General features: G+C 45.8%; 5 protein-coding genes and 1 long non-coding RNA gene across 6 annotated transcripts in view; 3 read left to right on the top strand and 3 right to left on the bottom strand.

Annotated features, from left to right (window-relative positions):
* Positions 1 to 12,662, top strand: part of LOC149091943 (uncharacterized) — a 43,986-nt gene that overhangs the window by 12,172 nt on the left and 19,152 nt on the right. The window lies entirely within an intron of this gene.
* On the bottom strand, positions 6 to 808 carry ND-B22 (NADH dehydrogenase (ubiquinone) B22 subunit). The gene is made up of 3 exons (XM_030387254.2): positions 605 to 808; positions 374 to 513; positions 6 to 321 (listed from the first exon to the last, which is right to left on the bottom strand). Exons 1-3 carry the CDS (start codon positions 700 to 702, stop codon positions 125 to 127), a joined length of 435 nt encoding a protein of 144 aa, XP_030243114.1. The 5' UTR covers positions 703 to 808; the 3' UTR covers positions 6 to 124.
* On the bottom strand, positions 830 to 3,567 carry Bdp1 (transcription factor TFIIIB component B'' homolog Bdp1). Its single transcript, XM_018098953.3, has 2 exons — positions 2,038 to 3,567; positions 830 to 1,978 (listed from the first exon to the last, which is right to left on the bottom strand). Exons 1-2 carry the CDS (start codon positions 3,391 to 3,393, stop codon positions 926 to 928), a joined length of 2,409 nt encoding a protein of 802 aa, XP_017954442.2. The 5' UTR covers positions 3,394 to 3,567; the 3' UTR covers positions 830 to 925.
* On the top strand, positions 4,358 to 5,987 carry LOC115563762 (stAR-related lipid transfer protein 7, mitochondrial). Its single transcript, XM_030387233.2, has one exon. It carries the CDS (start codon positions 4,358 to 4,360, stop codon positions 5,642 to 5,644), a length of 1,287 nt encoding a protein of 428 aa, XP_030243093.1. The 3' UTR covers positions 5,645 to 5,987.
* On the bottom strand, positions 5,555 to 8,793 carry LOC115563760 (protein disulfide-isomerase A5). The gene is made up of 3 exons (XM_030387229.2): positions 7,950 to 8,793; positions 7,271 to 7,882; positions 5,555 to 7,215 (listed from the first exon to the last, which is right to left on the bottom strand). The coding sequence occupies exons 1-3, from the start codon at positions 8,620 to 8,622 to the stop codon at positions 6,953 to 6,955; spliced, it is 1,548 nt and encodes a 515-aa protein (XP_030243089.1). The 5' UTR covers positions 8,623 to 8,793; the 3' UTR covers positions 5,555 to 6,952.
* beta'COP (coatomer subunit beta') lies at positions 9,066 to 12,608 on the top strand. Its single transcript, XM_030387221.2, has 4 exons — positions 9,066 to 9,562; positions 9,811 to 10,430; positions 10,487 to 11,069; positions 11,168 to 12,608. The coding sequence occupies exons 1-4, from the start codon at positions 9,208 to 9,210 to the stop codon at positions 12,382 to 12,384; spliced, it is 2,775 nt and encodes a 924-aa protein (XP_030243081.1). The 5' UTR covers positions 9,066 to 9,207; the 3' UTR covers positions 12,385 to 12,608.

The raw sequence follows: 12,662 nt of genomic DNA, 5'->3' as shown, positions 1-12,662 counted from the left end.
TTGCATTCATTTTCACTTCCTTCTGGATATACGTGTATTCATTCCACTTGATGGCTTGAGGTTGTCCATTTGTATTTTCAATTCGGAAACAATTTAGATTTGACTACTTTATTTAAAAGCTAGTTTAGTGATGTCCCACATCGCTGGGGTCTGGTTTGCCGTATTGCTTCTCCCACCAGGCAACATATTCCTTCTTGCGTTGCTCACGTTTAGCAAAATACTCCGGATATTGTGCCTTTTCCAGAGGATGCCAGTAGTCGAGTACCCAATCCGGCAGGATGACCTCACGCTCGAAAGCACAGCCGCCAGGACTGTTAGCAACTGCAAATAAAGGTGTTGGATGATCCCAGTCTAACCAAAAGTTCTCACTTACAGTTTCGGGGCTGGAAATGCTTTGTCTCAAAGAGTTCCTTTTGACCGCTGGCCAGCAAACGCATGCCCTCGGCCACATCCTTGTTTTTGTTCTCATCGAAGCGAGCGCGCATTTGCACTGCACGATAACGGTAAACATCGCTAATTCCGCGGAAGATGTATGTAAACGAAGATGCAGAATTTATTATATAATCAAACGGCTTACAATTGCAACGTTTCGACGAGCACTTACCGGCGATCATACCACGCCTCCAGATTGCGAAGCGCACGTTTGTACAAGCTGCACACCTGGCGCTTGTGCGACACAATAGCCAAGGGAACTTGGGCCATGTCTAGTTGCTCAACTTGTATTAAATCTGTAATTCGCAGGTTGCAGCACAACAACAACTGTCACAGATGGTAGCTGTCACAAGTTGAGTGCTGTAAAACGACTTGTGTGATCCGCTTCCCAACACTGTTTGCAGCGATGCCACACTGCTAGGTTCGTTATAGGATTTTATTTTACTTTTTAAATAAATTACATATCAACAAATATCAATTAATAACTAACAACTTAGCTCATAACATTCAATATACACTGAACAATATGCTCAGGTATTTTTAAAGGTTGTTCGGACAGGTCCCCAGTCTGACTATCGTACATATATATCTCATTTATAACGCGATCTTCCCGGTCAGCATCTAATGAAGAGACCAACACCATTGAGCCTTCAGACAACTCAGTTATGATTTGTTCGATATCGTGTTCATTGACTTCCTCCCCAAAGCTGATACTCTGCTCCGCTGCTTCAGGCGTAGGTGACTCCGAAATGAAATCAACAATATATGTTGCATTGGTTTCGGTGGAATAAACCGTCTCGCTCCTGGTGGCGGTGTTCATGTCTTTTACATAGGTGGGCCTACCCTCCTTCAAATCGACAGCAACCTTTTCACTTGTCAAAGTGCCCCTGCCCTCACCGTGTCCCTCGTCCAGCAATGAGTTAAGCTCCTGCTGTAGCTGCTCAGCCTTGGTCTCAATTATAGGATCGCTACTGATTTGTTCTGCTTCCATTTCCTTTTCTCTTTTGATCGCTGGAAATACGCGTAAAATATGCACAGGCACGGGCTGATCCACTTCCGTTACATCCTGTGACTCCTCCGGTTGCTTTGGATTAGGTTGCATCTTCTTAAGCACTTTTTGCTTCAACTTTTGTTTAACACTGTGCTGTTGCTGCTGCTCTTGTTGCTGCAATAGTTTTTCTTGCTGCTGCTGTGGTAGCTTCTCTTGTTGCTGATGTAGTAGCTTCTCTTGTTTCTGCTGCTCTAGAGTCTCTTGTTGCTGCTGTAGTAACTTCTCTGGTTTCTGCTGCTGTAGAGTCTCCTGTAGCTTCTCCAGTTGCTTCTCGTGTTGTTGTTTCTCCGGATGTTCTCCTTGAACCTGATGGCACTTCAAAGGCTCACGCTTGCGCTTGGCAGTTCCACCTTCGCCTTGGTTTTCTATTGCAGCTCGACGTTTGGCCAACGTGTGCTTGCCCAGTTTTTCCTTTGTCACGTGCTCGTTCTCGTACACCAGATCGCCGTCGGAGAGCGCGCGCGTCGCCTTGCTCTGCTGCGACTTAGCTCGCTTCTGCAAAGAAATAAGCTCAGTTTGAGTAAACATTGGGCCATAGGAGGTAAGGGACAAACCTTTGTTGGGTGTTTTGCTTTGGCTGAAACGATTTGCTGCCATTCGCTGTGCAGCTTTAAGCGCTCACGGTCCTCCAATTCGAGCTGATTTTTGAGCTCCTGGATATTGAAGGCTTTCGGGTAAAGCAAGGCCTTATTGATTAGCTGTCCGTTGACACGCTCCTCCCGCTTGTACTTGAGCTTGAGGTCGCGTCGCGTACGCTTAGGAAACATTTGACACATGAGCGAGAAGTCAGTGCCAATGATTTGGAGACTGCGATAAAAGCGAATAGTGTCAGCCGGTGTCCAAGTGGGCGTCCGCTTGTGCCGCTTGTAGAATCCATTGTCGCCAGTTGTTTCGTCCATGAGAATAAGCGACGAGTTGGCCAAAACCTTGCGTGCCTCCACCTCGGCGGTAGTCTCAATCTCCAGAGTCTTCTCGTCGATTATCATTTCCCCATTGGCGTCCAGTTTCAATTGCGGCACAGGCATGGCTGCTGTTGTGGCAGTCAGTTCCGTCTTGGCCTCCAGCAGCTCATCCGAGGTAGGCTTCGACTCGTCCACACTGCCGACGCTGCTGCCATTCGCCTCCGCTTTAATGGTAGTCATCAGGGGTTTCTGCTCCATGGGATTGCTCTCGGGATTGTAAAAGATCATGTCAAACATTTTGAATGTGGATTTATCCGGGATGCCTTTGTTGAATCGCGTCTCAAAATCTCGCTTTACATTGATGCGCTGCTGTGCCTGGGTAAGCACCTTGTCGCTCTCTCCCTTTCGCTGCTTGCCGCCAACGCCGCCGCCGCTATCGGAGTAAGCCGAACAACTGGACTCCGTACGTATTCGGCCCATGCCCGGACTCATGACACCACCTGGAAAGTACTTCGGCGAAGCCTGCACCTGCTGCGGCGTGCCACTTACACCACTCATTGACGAACCACTCAAGTAGCGCTCACGCCTCGTGGGCGTGCCTGGAGATGGGTAGTCTCCATCGAGATCGGCCGCCAACGGTGAGCCCACGAAGCTGTTACGACGTTGCCCAAACACGGGAGTAGGCCGGACTCGCTGTCGAGCTTGCGCCTTGCTGGGCGACATGGGAAATCCGCTCGCAGTTTTCTGCAAATCCATTTGTATAACATTATCCTCCAAATCCGAGTGAAACACATCGTCCAACTGGCCGGCGTTGCTCGCCGCCGGCATTTTAAAGGCCACTTCAGCTGCATCGTCCTCTGCATGCTCATGCTTTGGCACAGGAATGGGGTGGTGGTTCCGTGTCTCAGCCTCAACGCGTGCCTCTGGATCGGCGTCTTCTTTGCGCGGCTTGCGCTTAATCTGCGTCAGGTTGGCAGTGGCCTTAATACGTTGCCGTCGTGAAGACATGGCCTTTATTTTCAATCAAACATAAATATATTATGCATTTACTCGGCAACAGAAATTCTTTGCGAAATGCCGTGTGATGAACTATGGAAGCAGATGTAAATGTGCAGCGCACGAGATTGGACCAAAGAAGTGCTGTACAACGTCAAATGGAAATTAAATCAATTTGTAAACAGTATGCTGGTCAAGCAAAATATATTTCACTCAAATCATATTTTGAGAATTAGTTTTTGAATAATTTGGAAAAAATTCTATGTTCGATATTTTGCAATTTTGTGGCACAAAGCTAACGAATAATGTTTGGCTAAGATCATATCTAATTTTGTTTAGTCTTAGTTTCCGATAGTGGTAAACCCAATGCTTAGATCGGAATTAATTTTTATCTGAATAGTTTATAGGGCCTGCATGACATTTGCAGTGGTTTGTTCAGCAATTTCCGACGAAAAAGAGCTCTTTTTCTCACTACAAAATCACAAATTGTTTAGCTCGTTGTTGCAAGACGACCAAAAGAGCAAATATTGACAAAGTAGTGAGCCGCTTGTAATCGGTGTTGCAAAATTCAAAGGTTTCCCAGCACTGATTCGAGCAACAACAACAAATACGAATTGCAGGCTGCACGTTTTGAACGTAAAATGTGGGCGCCTTGATAACAAAGCAACAACGACGGAAATATGTATAACATAATAAACAAAATTTTCAACAATTAAAGCAAAAAGAACAAAACGAAAAAAAAAAAAACAATCAAAATTATAAAAGTTGAAAACGAGGGTAACAAATGTGACAGGAGGTGTGTGTGTGTGTGAGTCAAAATTCGAAGCGGAGGAACAAGCACCATTACAATAACAGTACAGCCGCTGCCGCTGTCCGATTGTTATGCAAGCAGCGCTGCAGCCCCCCACCTGAGCAGTGCAGCCCAACAGCCGCAGCCGCAGCCGCCTCAGCAATAACAATCAATTAACTAGTCGCCATGCTGCTCAATCGTTTCGTTTCAGCCATAAAAAATCAATCGAGAGAAACCTTGCGCGCATGGACCTATCAATGCGAGTCAATATTCGCCCAGCGCTCGCGCCGGCTGCAACAGCTGCTCACGTTCTATCAGAACGTCTATGGCACACAGGGACTCAAGCAGCTCTGGCGTGTCTATTATCGCAGTCAAATACAGCCACCGTTGCGCGGCATGGTGCTCAGTGCAGTGGGCATTATGGGCTTGAATGTGAAACGGCCAACGGCCGATGGCTTCGACTGGGTCAAAGAGCGGCTGTCGCTGGCTAACTTTGATTTGTGCCAACGAGATATTGATTTCATAAACACGCTACCTGTGAATCAGCTGTGCGAGCGCTGCAAGGCGAAGAAGATGAAGTACTGCTATTGCACACTGGGAAACCAGCGATGCAAGAAGGGCGGCGCTGTCGTGCCACCGGGCAAGGCCGAACAGAAGTCCGGAAAGGATGAAGCGAGCATTAGCAACTGTCACAAGTCAATGGACTATGACTCGCGTGGGCCTGTGGGCCAAATACGCATTCAGGCCCAGGAGGAGCGTAACTGGGAGCCGTACTTTAGCAAGAACGAGTTCAGCATCTGGCGGCGCGAGGAGCACTCATCCCTCTACTCGTACAAGGTGTATGCACGATTCGATGATATTACGGCCGATGATTTTCTGCATGTACAAACGGATCTGGACTATCGCCGACAATGGGACGATACGGCGCTGAGACTTGAGCTTATTAGCGAGGATCCGGCGCCAAACAGTAATTCGCATCTGATCTACTGGGAGATGCAGTGGCCGCGCTTATTTGCCAACCGGGACTACGTATATTGTCGGCGCTACTACAAAGACGATGCTAAAAAGTTAATCTTTATTTGCAGTCGCGCTGCCCAGCATAACACATACCCAGCTATATCTGGGAAGGTGCGTGTCACCGATTACTGGAGCCTGATGGTCATTAAGCCATTTCGAGGCTTCCATGAGCCGGGATTGCACTTTGTGTTGACATATTACGACGATCCGGGCATCCCAATTCCGCAGAACATTAAATCGTGGGTCACGCAAAAACAAATGCCCGAATTCCTTACCAAAATGTACGTGGCTACCAAAAATTACGCCTGCTCCCGAGCCATCAAGATGAAAGACATGTTCAATAGCTTTACGATAATCAACGATGAGTATACGGCAAACGAGCAGCGCGGCAGCTGGCTGGGCAGCCTCAGCCGTCACAGGCGCAAGGTCAAAAACGATTCCGAAGTCGATCGCTGACCACAGCGCCGAGCTGCCGTTCCTCCAGAGAGCAAATAACCTATAACAAATAGAAAATCAAACGAGGAAAACCCAAAACCAAAAGAAAGCAAACTGCAGCAAGAAATACCAACAGCAATACAACTTTTTATCCTATCGTATGTTGTAATTCACATAGAAGTATATATACAGATACACACACACAAAACAAAACAAAAAAAAAAAAAAACAAAAAAAAAAACGAGAAAAAAGAACAATATATTGAATAATTAGGGCTCATCTAGTTTATAGAATTTAACAAATTATTTCATCATCCATGCAAATGTGCAATAAAATACCATTCGCAACTTGGAGGCATTTAAAATGTTGCATCTTCTGTGCCACACTAAAGAAATAAATTATTGCTACATATATATACGATATATAGATTCATATATGTATTTGTATATGTATATATCTGTATATATATTAATTGAATTATACATATAAATTTAAACAAATATATTCACAAGCTAAGTCCAGAATATTGTCTTAATACAAATCACTGCAAGAGAAAATGTGCATGTGCTCGACTAGCAGATACTCCCTACAAGATGATAACCGATCTAAGCAAATGCAAACCAAAGGATACAATTTGAACTGAATATTTCGCTGCCAGCTTAAAATTATTACGACCTTTATTAATGTTTGTATACATGTATCCTTTACGGATAGTATATTCTTTGAGTACTATAACGATATTTTAAGTGGACGTCAACTATTAACAATAATCAATCTATAGAGGTTTAATTGACGTATAATTGCTAGTCCACAGCTGTCGTATCTGTGAGACTCAGTTGTGAACTTTACTTTGATAAGAGATTGTCATAATTGTTTCCTTGTTTGAAACGGACTAGTCAACAAATCAAATTTGATCAAACATGTACCGAAATTTACTGCTAATATTAGTAATATCGGTGCCTGGGTTAATACAATTTAAAAGTCTATGAGTTTAGCTCTTGTGTGTTAGAATAGTTACAAATATTATATATTTCAGCTTTACTAGGGAATGATACGAAATACGCTTACACAATACACAAAAGGTTAACTGAAGGCATAGGTTAACATTGGCATAGAACTAGAAGATTATCTTGATCTTGAGTTTGTAAAAAGTTGTTTCTTAAAGATCTACATTCGATATTCTGAAGCTTAAATACTCTTGCAAAGTTGTTAAACGAAGATAAATTATTTTTGAAATATTAAAGACTAGTAAATAATAGACATAAATTGTAAATAGAAAATTAATACATATAATTTGAAGAGATTCTATAACAGTGTAGTTTAGACAGATCACAGCTCGCTATGCTCCTTGGGGCTAGGTGGATTTTTCATATAGGCTATGAAATCTTCGCTGTTTCGTCCGCCATTGTAGTCTAGTTTCGTTTTGAGGTAGGAAAAGTATATGAAGGTGGGATAGCCGCGCACATTGTACTTGGCGCACAGCCCTACATATTTGGTGCAGTCGATGGCAACGAAGGCAACGCGCGGATCGTCCTGCATCGCATTGGCGGCAGCTGTGAATTCCGGCTTTGTGTGCTTACAATGTCCACACCCTAAAAACCAAGAGAATAATACAAATTCCAACTGCTGCGATTGCGAATTACTTACATGGAGCATAAAACATGACCAGCGCATGTTTCTTGCGCTTCAGGATCGAGCTGAACGTTTCTTCGTTTGGAAATATCACCTCCGCGCTGTCCTCTTCATCCTCCCAGCTCTTCTCTGGCGGTGGAGGTGGTGGCGGCTCTTTGGGATCGCGCATAAAGGCAACGATTTTGGACGCCTCCCGCACATTCACATCGAATTTGTAGACACCATAGGAAAAGTATTTCACTGTCGGATAGCCCTTGACCTTGTATTTTTCGCCAATGGCAGACTCCTTGGTGGCATCCAGGGCAGCAAGCATGCCTGGCACATTCTTCTCTTTCATCTCAAGAGCTGCCTTTTCGTATTCGGGTTTCATGTTCTTGCAGTGACCACACCAAGGTGCATAGAACATTACCAGCACCGATTTCTCATCCTTTAGAACTGCCTCAAAGCCCTGCGTTGTCAGATGAACAATCTCGGAGTTTGTATCAGCCGACCAGTCAGCTTCCTTTGGCTTGGGCGTTGGTTTCTGATTTGGATTGAGCATGAAGGCCACCAACGCATCCTTGGTATTCTCTCCCTCGTATGTGAAGCGCATCTTTCCATTCTCGAAGTAAATTAATGTGGGAAACCCTTAAAGATAGGAAGCGTTGTCAATATTAATTAAGTTATTCATTGTCGAATATTTTAGTTCAGTTACCAGTTAAATTGAAGAGCTTGCGCACAGGTGCGTTCTCCTGTCGCTCCACATTCATCGCGGCCATTACATATCCACCGTGAGCCTTCAGTTCGGTGGCTGCTTTGCTGTAGTCAGGCTTCATGCGCTTGCAGAATCCGCACCAGGGCACATGGAACATAACCATCATAGGCCGAATATCCTTGCGGAGGTGTTTCGTAAATGAAGCTCCGTCATTAAAGTGCAATACATCGGCACCAGCGGGATCCTCTTCCCAAGGCAAATCACCGGTGGGATCGCGCATGAAGGTGATCATGGATTCCACGGTCAGCTGACGATCATAGTCCTTGTGATACTCGCCGTCCTTGTAGTGACGCAGTACATACGGCTTAGGCGTCACCTTGAGCTTCTTACACAGTTTCTTGCGCTCCTGATTAGAGCAATCCACGTACAACATTGTTCCTGTACCGCGTATTCCATCTGAAGCTTCCCGGAACAGTTTCAACTCGGCGGCAGCCTCCTTAGGGCTAGACACGTAGAGCGCGAGAATATTGTTCTTGGTGCGCAGCAACTTCTTATAATCCTTATAGTCTGCAATGTCTTCCCGCACGGCAGATATTTTCGATTTGGCGGCAACAAGTGCCAGCAGAAGAATCAGCAGTGCAAGTTGCATGCCAAATTGCCGGTCTGTTAACATAATGCTTTACCTTTAAACTTAATACGAGTAACTAGCTAATTTAACAATATATTTAAGATGTTTGACTAATATAATAAGTTCATTTTCTTTTATGTTTTTTTTAATAGACCAACAATCTAAAACTTAAAATGCCAATGAAGACGTCAGCGTTAGGTATGGCGTTGCCATATCACATTAAAGTCTTTTGCTTAGGGCACAGTTTAGGTTTACACGTCAGTTGCTAAATATTTAAAATGTTCTAATTTGCAAGTGTATGTAACTAAACAATGCATCGAAAATAAAAATATTTTATAAATATAAATATATTTATGTGATACATAACTCATTGACTTATTACTTTTGTGAAGTATTTGCTAAACAAGCTCAAGTCGTGCGTCCGCATAAACGTAAACTATGACAAATCGAGTACAAAATGCAGCGCTGTCAAATATACGTGGCCGGTGGCAACACTAGTCCACACTCTGACACATTAACAAGAGGCAGAAGAAGAAGCAGCAGCAAGTTTTTACAATCTCGCCGCAGTGTATTTTATTTGGATTGACTGTAGTAGGATATTATTGAACACAAATCACTGTCAATCTAAAGATGCCCCTCAAATTGGACATCAAGCGTCGTCTGACGTCGCGCTCGGACCGCGTCAAGTGCGTTGATTTGCATCCGGCCGAGCCATGGATGTTGTGTGCCCTATACAATGGCCACGTACACATCATGAATTACGAGAATCAGCAATTGGTCAAAGATTTCGAAGTATGTGATGTGCCAGTGCGCTCCGCGCGATTCGTGGCACGCAAGAATTGGATAATTACTGGATCGGACGACATGCAAATACGCATCTTCAACTACAACACACTGGAGAAGGTCCATTCCTACGAGGCGCATTCGGACTATCTGCGCTGCATTGCCGTGCATCCCACACAGCCCCTGGTGCTGACCAGCAGCGGTATGTTTCCAAATTGTCAAGAGTCGAACTCGCCAATAGATAATGTTCCCTAGTCTTCAATAGAAAATCATAAACAAACAATCGCTTGACCTCCATTTGGTTAGGTGAACATTCGGTATAAAATTGTAGAGTCTACGCTAGACAATTAGTAATCGCTTTTATCATTATCTGATAAATATATTTAGCAAATTGTCCACGTAGATTCATATCTATATGTATATCTCATAATTGATTTCATCACCTTGTAGATGATATGCTTATCAAATTGTGGAACTGGGAGAAGTTGTGGGCCTGTCAGCGCGTCTTTGAGGGCCACACGCACTATGTCATGCAGATCGTGTTTAATCCCAAGGATAATAACACCTTTGCATCTGCATCCTTGGATCGCACCGTTAAGGTGTGGCAGCTGGGCTCAAATTTTGCAAACTTTACGTTGGAAGGCCACGAGAAGGGCGTCAATTGTGTGGACTATTATCATGGCGGAGACAAGCCGTATTTGATTTCGGGCGCCGACGATCGCTTAGTCAAGATCTGGGATTATCAGAACAAGACCTGTGTCCAAACCCTCGAGGGACATGCACAAAACATTTCGGCCGTCTGCTTTCATCCCGAACTGCCAATCCTGCTGACCGGCTCTGAAGATGGCACCGTCAGGATTTGGCACTCGGGCACCTACCGCCTGGAGACCTGTCTGAACTACGGCTTCGAGCGCGTATGGACCATTGCCAGCATGCGTGGCACCAACAATGTTGCCCTGGGCTATGATGAAGGCTCCATCATCATCAAAGTCGGCCGCGAGGAACCGGCCATGTCCATGGACGTGGTGGGCGGCAAGATCATATGGGCCAAACATTCCGAAATGCAACAGGTTAAGTATGGCAATGGTCAAAGTTGAAACAAAAACTGATTTATGGCAATTTGCAGGTCAATCTGAAAACAATTGCGGATGGCACCGAGATTAAGGACGGCGAGCGTCTGCCCGTCGCCGTCAAGGACATGGGCGCCTGCGAAATCTACCCGCAGACCATTGCACATAATCCCAACGGCCGCTTTGTGGTCGTCTGTGGTGATGGCGAGTACATCATATATACGTCCATGGCGCTGCGCAACAAAGCCTTTGGCTCGGCCCAGGAGTTCGTTTGGGCGCTGGAGAGCAACGAGTATGCCATTCGCGAGAGCAATGGCACTGTGCGTCTGTTCCGCAACTTCAAGGAGCGCAAGAGCTTCACGCCCGAGTATGGCGCCGAGAGCATCTATGGCGGCTACTACTTTGGCGTGAAGACCTCGTCGGGTCTGGCCTTCTACGATTGGGAGTCGCTGCAGCTGGTGCGCCGCATCGAGGTGCAACCACGTAACGTCTTCTGGAACGACAGCGGCACTCTTGTTTGCCTGGCAACCGATGACTCCTACTTCATATTGGGCGTGGACACTGCCCAAATCGCCAATGCGCTGGAGACAAAGGAGGGACTGGAGGATGATGGCGTGGAAAGCGCTTTCAATGTGCTCGGTAAGCCAGCAATTACGAGTGTTACGCGGCTTGCTATTTATTAAAATTACTATTATTTGATATACAAATTAATTTAAATTTTTGATCTTATATTCCAGGCGAAGTATCTGAATCTGTGAAAACTGGCCTGTGGGTGGGCGATTGCTTCATATACACCAATTCCGTGAATCGCATCAACTACTATGTAGGCGGAGAGATTGTGACCATCTCGCATTTGGATCGCACCATGTACTTGCTGGGCTATGTGCCCAAGGACAATCGCTTGTATCTGGGCGATAAGGAACTGAATGTAATTAGCTTCTGCCTGCAGCTGTCCGTCCTGGAGTACCAGACGGCCGTGATGCGTCGCGATTTTGAGCGCGCTGATCTGGTGCTGCCCACCATACCAAAGGAGCATCGTACTCGCGTGGCCCACTTCCTAGAGAAGCAGGGCTTCAAGGAGCAGGCACTGCAGGTCTCCACCGATCCGGACCACAAATTCGACTTGGCTCTGCAAATTGGCGAACTAGAGATTGCCCTCAAGCTGGCGCGCGAAGCAGAAAACTCACAGAAGTGGACACAGCTAGCAGATGTTGCCTCGCGCCGGAATAACATGGCCTTGGTGAAGGAGTGCATGCAGAAAGCCAACGACTTTAGTGGTTTGCTGCTGCTCTCGACTGCCTCGGGCGATGCACAGATGCTGGAGGAGGTGGGAGCAACCAGCTCGGCACAAGGCCGCCATAATATTGCATTCCTCTCCGCCTTCCTTCGCTCAGATGTGGAGCGTTGCCTGGAGATTCTCATTGAAACCAATCGCCTGCCCGAGGCGGCGTTCTTCGCGCGCACCTACTTGCCCAGCCAAATGTCGCGTGTGGTCGAACTCTGGCGCGAGGAGCTGGGCAAGGTGAACGAGAAGGCGGGCCAGTCGCTGGCCGATCCCACGCAGTATACAAATCTCTTTCCGGGCCTGGGCGATGCGCTGCGCGTAGAGCAATTTCTGGCCGAGGAGCGAGCACGCAAAGCGCCAGCCCGTCTAGCTGCACAGTTGCCATTGAATAGCGAGCGCAATCCACTTGAGGAGCTGAATGCGGCTGAGCAGCAAAGCGGCGGCTTACAACTGGAGAAGGAGAAGCCGCCGTTTGTGCCTGCATCCTTGCCAGCGACAACAGCAGCAGCAGCTAGCACTAAAGCTACCGCTGCTCCAGCCAAAGCTGCTGTCGGCGATGATGAGGACGATGATGATGATTTGGATCTGGAGATTGATGGCATTACGTTGGACGACAACATAGATACGACAGATGTTAATCTTGATGATGACTTTCTGAGCGATGATTAGATGCGAGAGCTCTATTTGATAATATGCATTAGAAGTATCGAAAATTATTTTTTGATTCAGCAAAACGCTTTAGATATTGCAGAATCAATCACTACAAATTCCACATACACACCAACACACACACATACAACGCATGCATTCACTTTTGATTTGATTGAACGAATGTTTACCGTGCATTAATTATACAAATTAAAAAAAAATATATATATATGTATAATGTAAAACGATTATGTAGCAACCATTTGCGATAATAATAATAAAACCCATGTTAATTTGAA

The sequence above is a fragment of the Drosophila navojoa genome, chromosome 3 (assembly GCF_054131105.1).
Source record: "Drosophila navojoa isolate 15081-1374.11 chromosome 3, UAZ_NAV_1.0, whole genome shotgun sequence".
NCBI classification, from domain to species: Eukaryota; Metazoa; Arthropoda; class Insecta; order Diptera; family Drosophilidae; genus Drosophila; species Drosophila navojoa.
Note: the sequence above shows the minus strand (reverse complement) of the source record. Positions and strands in the feature narration are given on the sequence as shown.

Excerpts from the sequence above, each read along its gene's own strand:
- ND-B22 (XM_030387254.2), bottom strand. The coding sequence starts at position 702 with ATGGCCCAAGTTCCCTTGGCTATTGTGTCGCACAAGCGCCAGGTGTGC. Across the intron at positions 514-604 it reads GAGGCGTGGTATGATCGCCG|CGATGTTTACCGTTATCGTG; the intron begins GTAAGTGCTCGT and ends CCGCGGAATTAG. Across the intron at positions 322-373 it reads GCATTTCCAGCCCCGAAACT|TTGCTAACAGTCCTGGCGGC; the intron begins GTAAGTGAGAAC and ends CTTTATTTGCAG.
- Bdp1 (XM_018098953.3), bottom strand. The coding sequence starts at position 3,393 with ATGTCTTCACGACGGCAACGTATTAAGGCCACTGCCAACCTGACGCAG. Across the intron at positions 1,979-2,037 it reads AAGCAAAACACCCAACAAAG|AAGCGAGCTAAGTCGCAGCA; the intron begins GTTTGTCCCTTA and ends ATTTCTTTGCAG.
- LOC115563762 (XM_030387233.2), top strand. The coding sequence starts at position 4,358 with ATGCTGCTCAATCGTTTCGTTTCAGCCATAAAAAATCAATCGAGAGAA.
- LOC115563760 (XM_030387229.2), bottom strand. The coding sequence starts at position 8,622 with ATGTTAACAGACCGGCAATTTGGCATGCAACTTGCACTGCTGATTCTT. Across the intron at positions 7,883-7,949 it reads CAAGCTCTTCAATTTAACTG|GGTTTCCCACATTAATTTAC; the intron begins GTAACTGAACTA and ends CCTATCTTTAAG. Across the intron at positions 7,216-7,270 it reads GGTCATGTTTTATGCTCCAT|GGTGTGGACATTGTAAGCAC; the intron begins GTAAGTAATTCG and ends CTTGGTTTTTAG.
- beta'COP (XM_030387221.2), top strand. The coding sequence starts at position 9,208 with ATGCCCCTCAAATTGGACATCAAGCGTCGTCTGACGTCGCGCTCGGAC. Across the intron at positions 9,563-9,810 it reads CCTGGTGCTGACCAGCAGCG|ATGATATGCTTATCAAATTG; the intron begins GTATGTTTCCAA and ends ATCACCTTGTAG. Across the intron at positions 11,070-11,167 it reads AAGCGCTTTCAATGTGCTCG|GCGAAGTATCTGAATCTGTG; the intron begins GTAAGCCAGCAA and ends CTTATATTCCAG.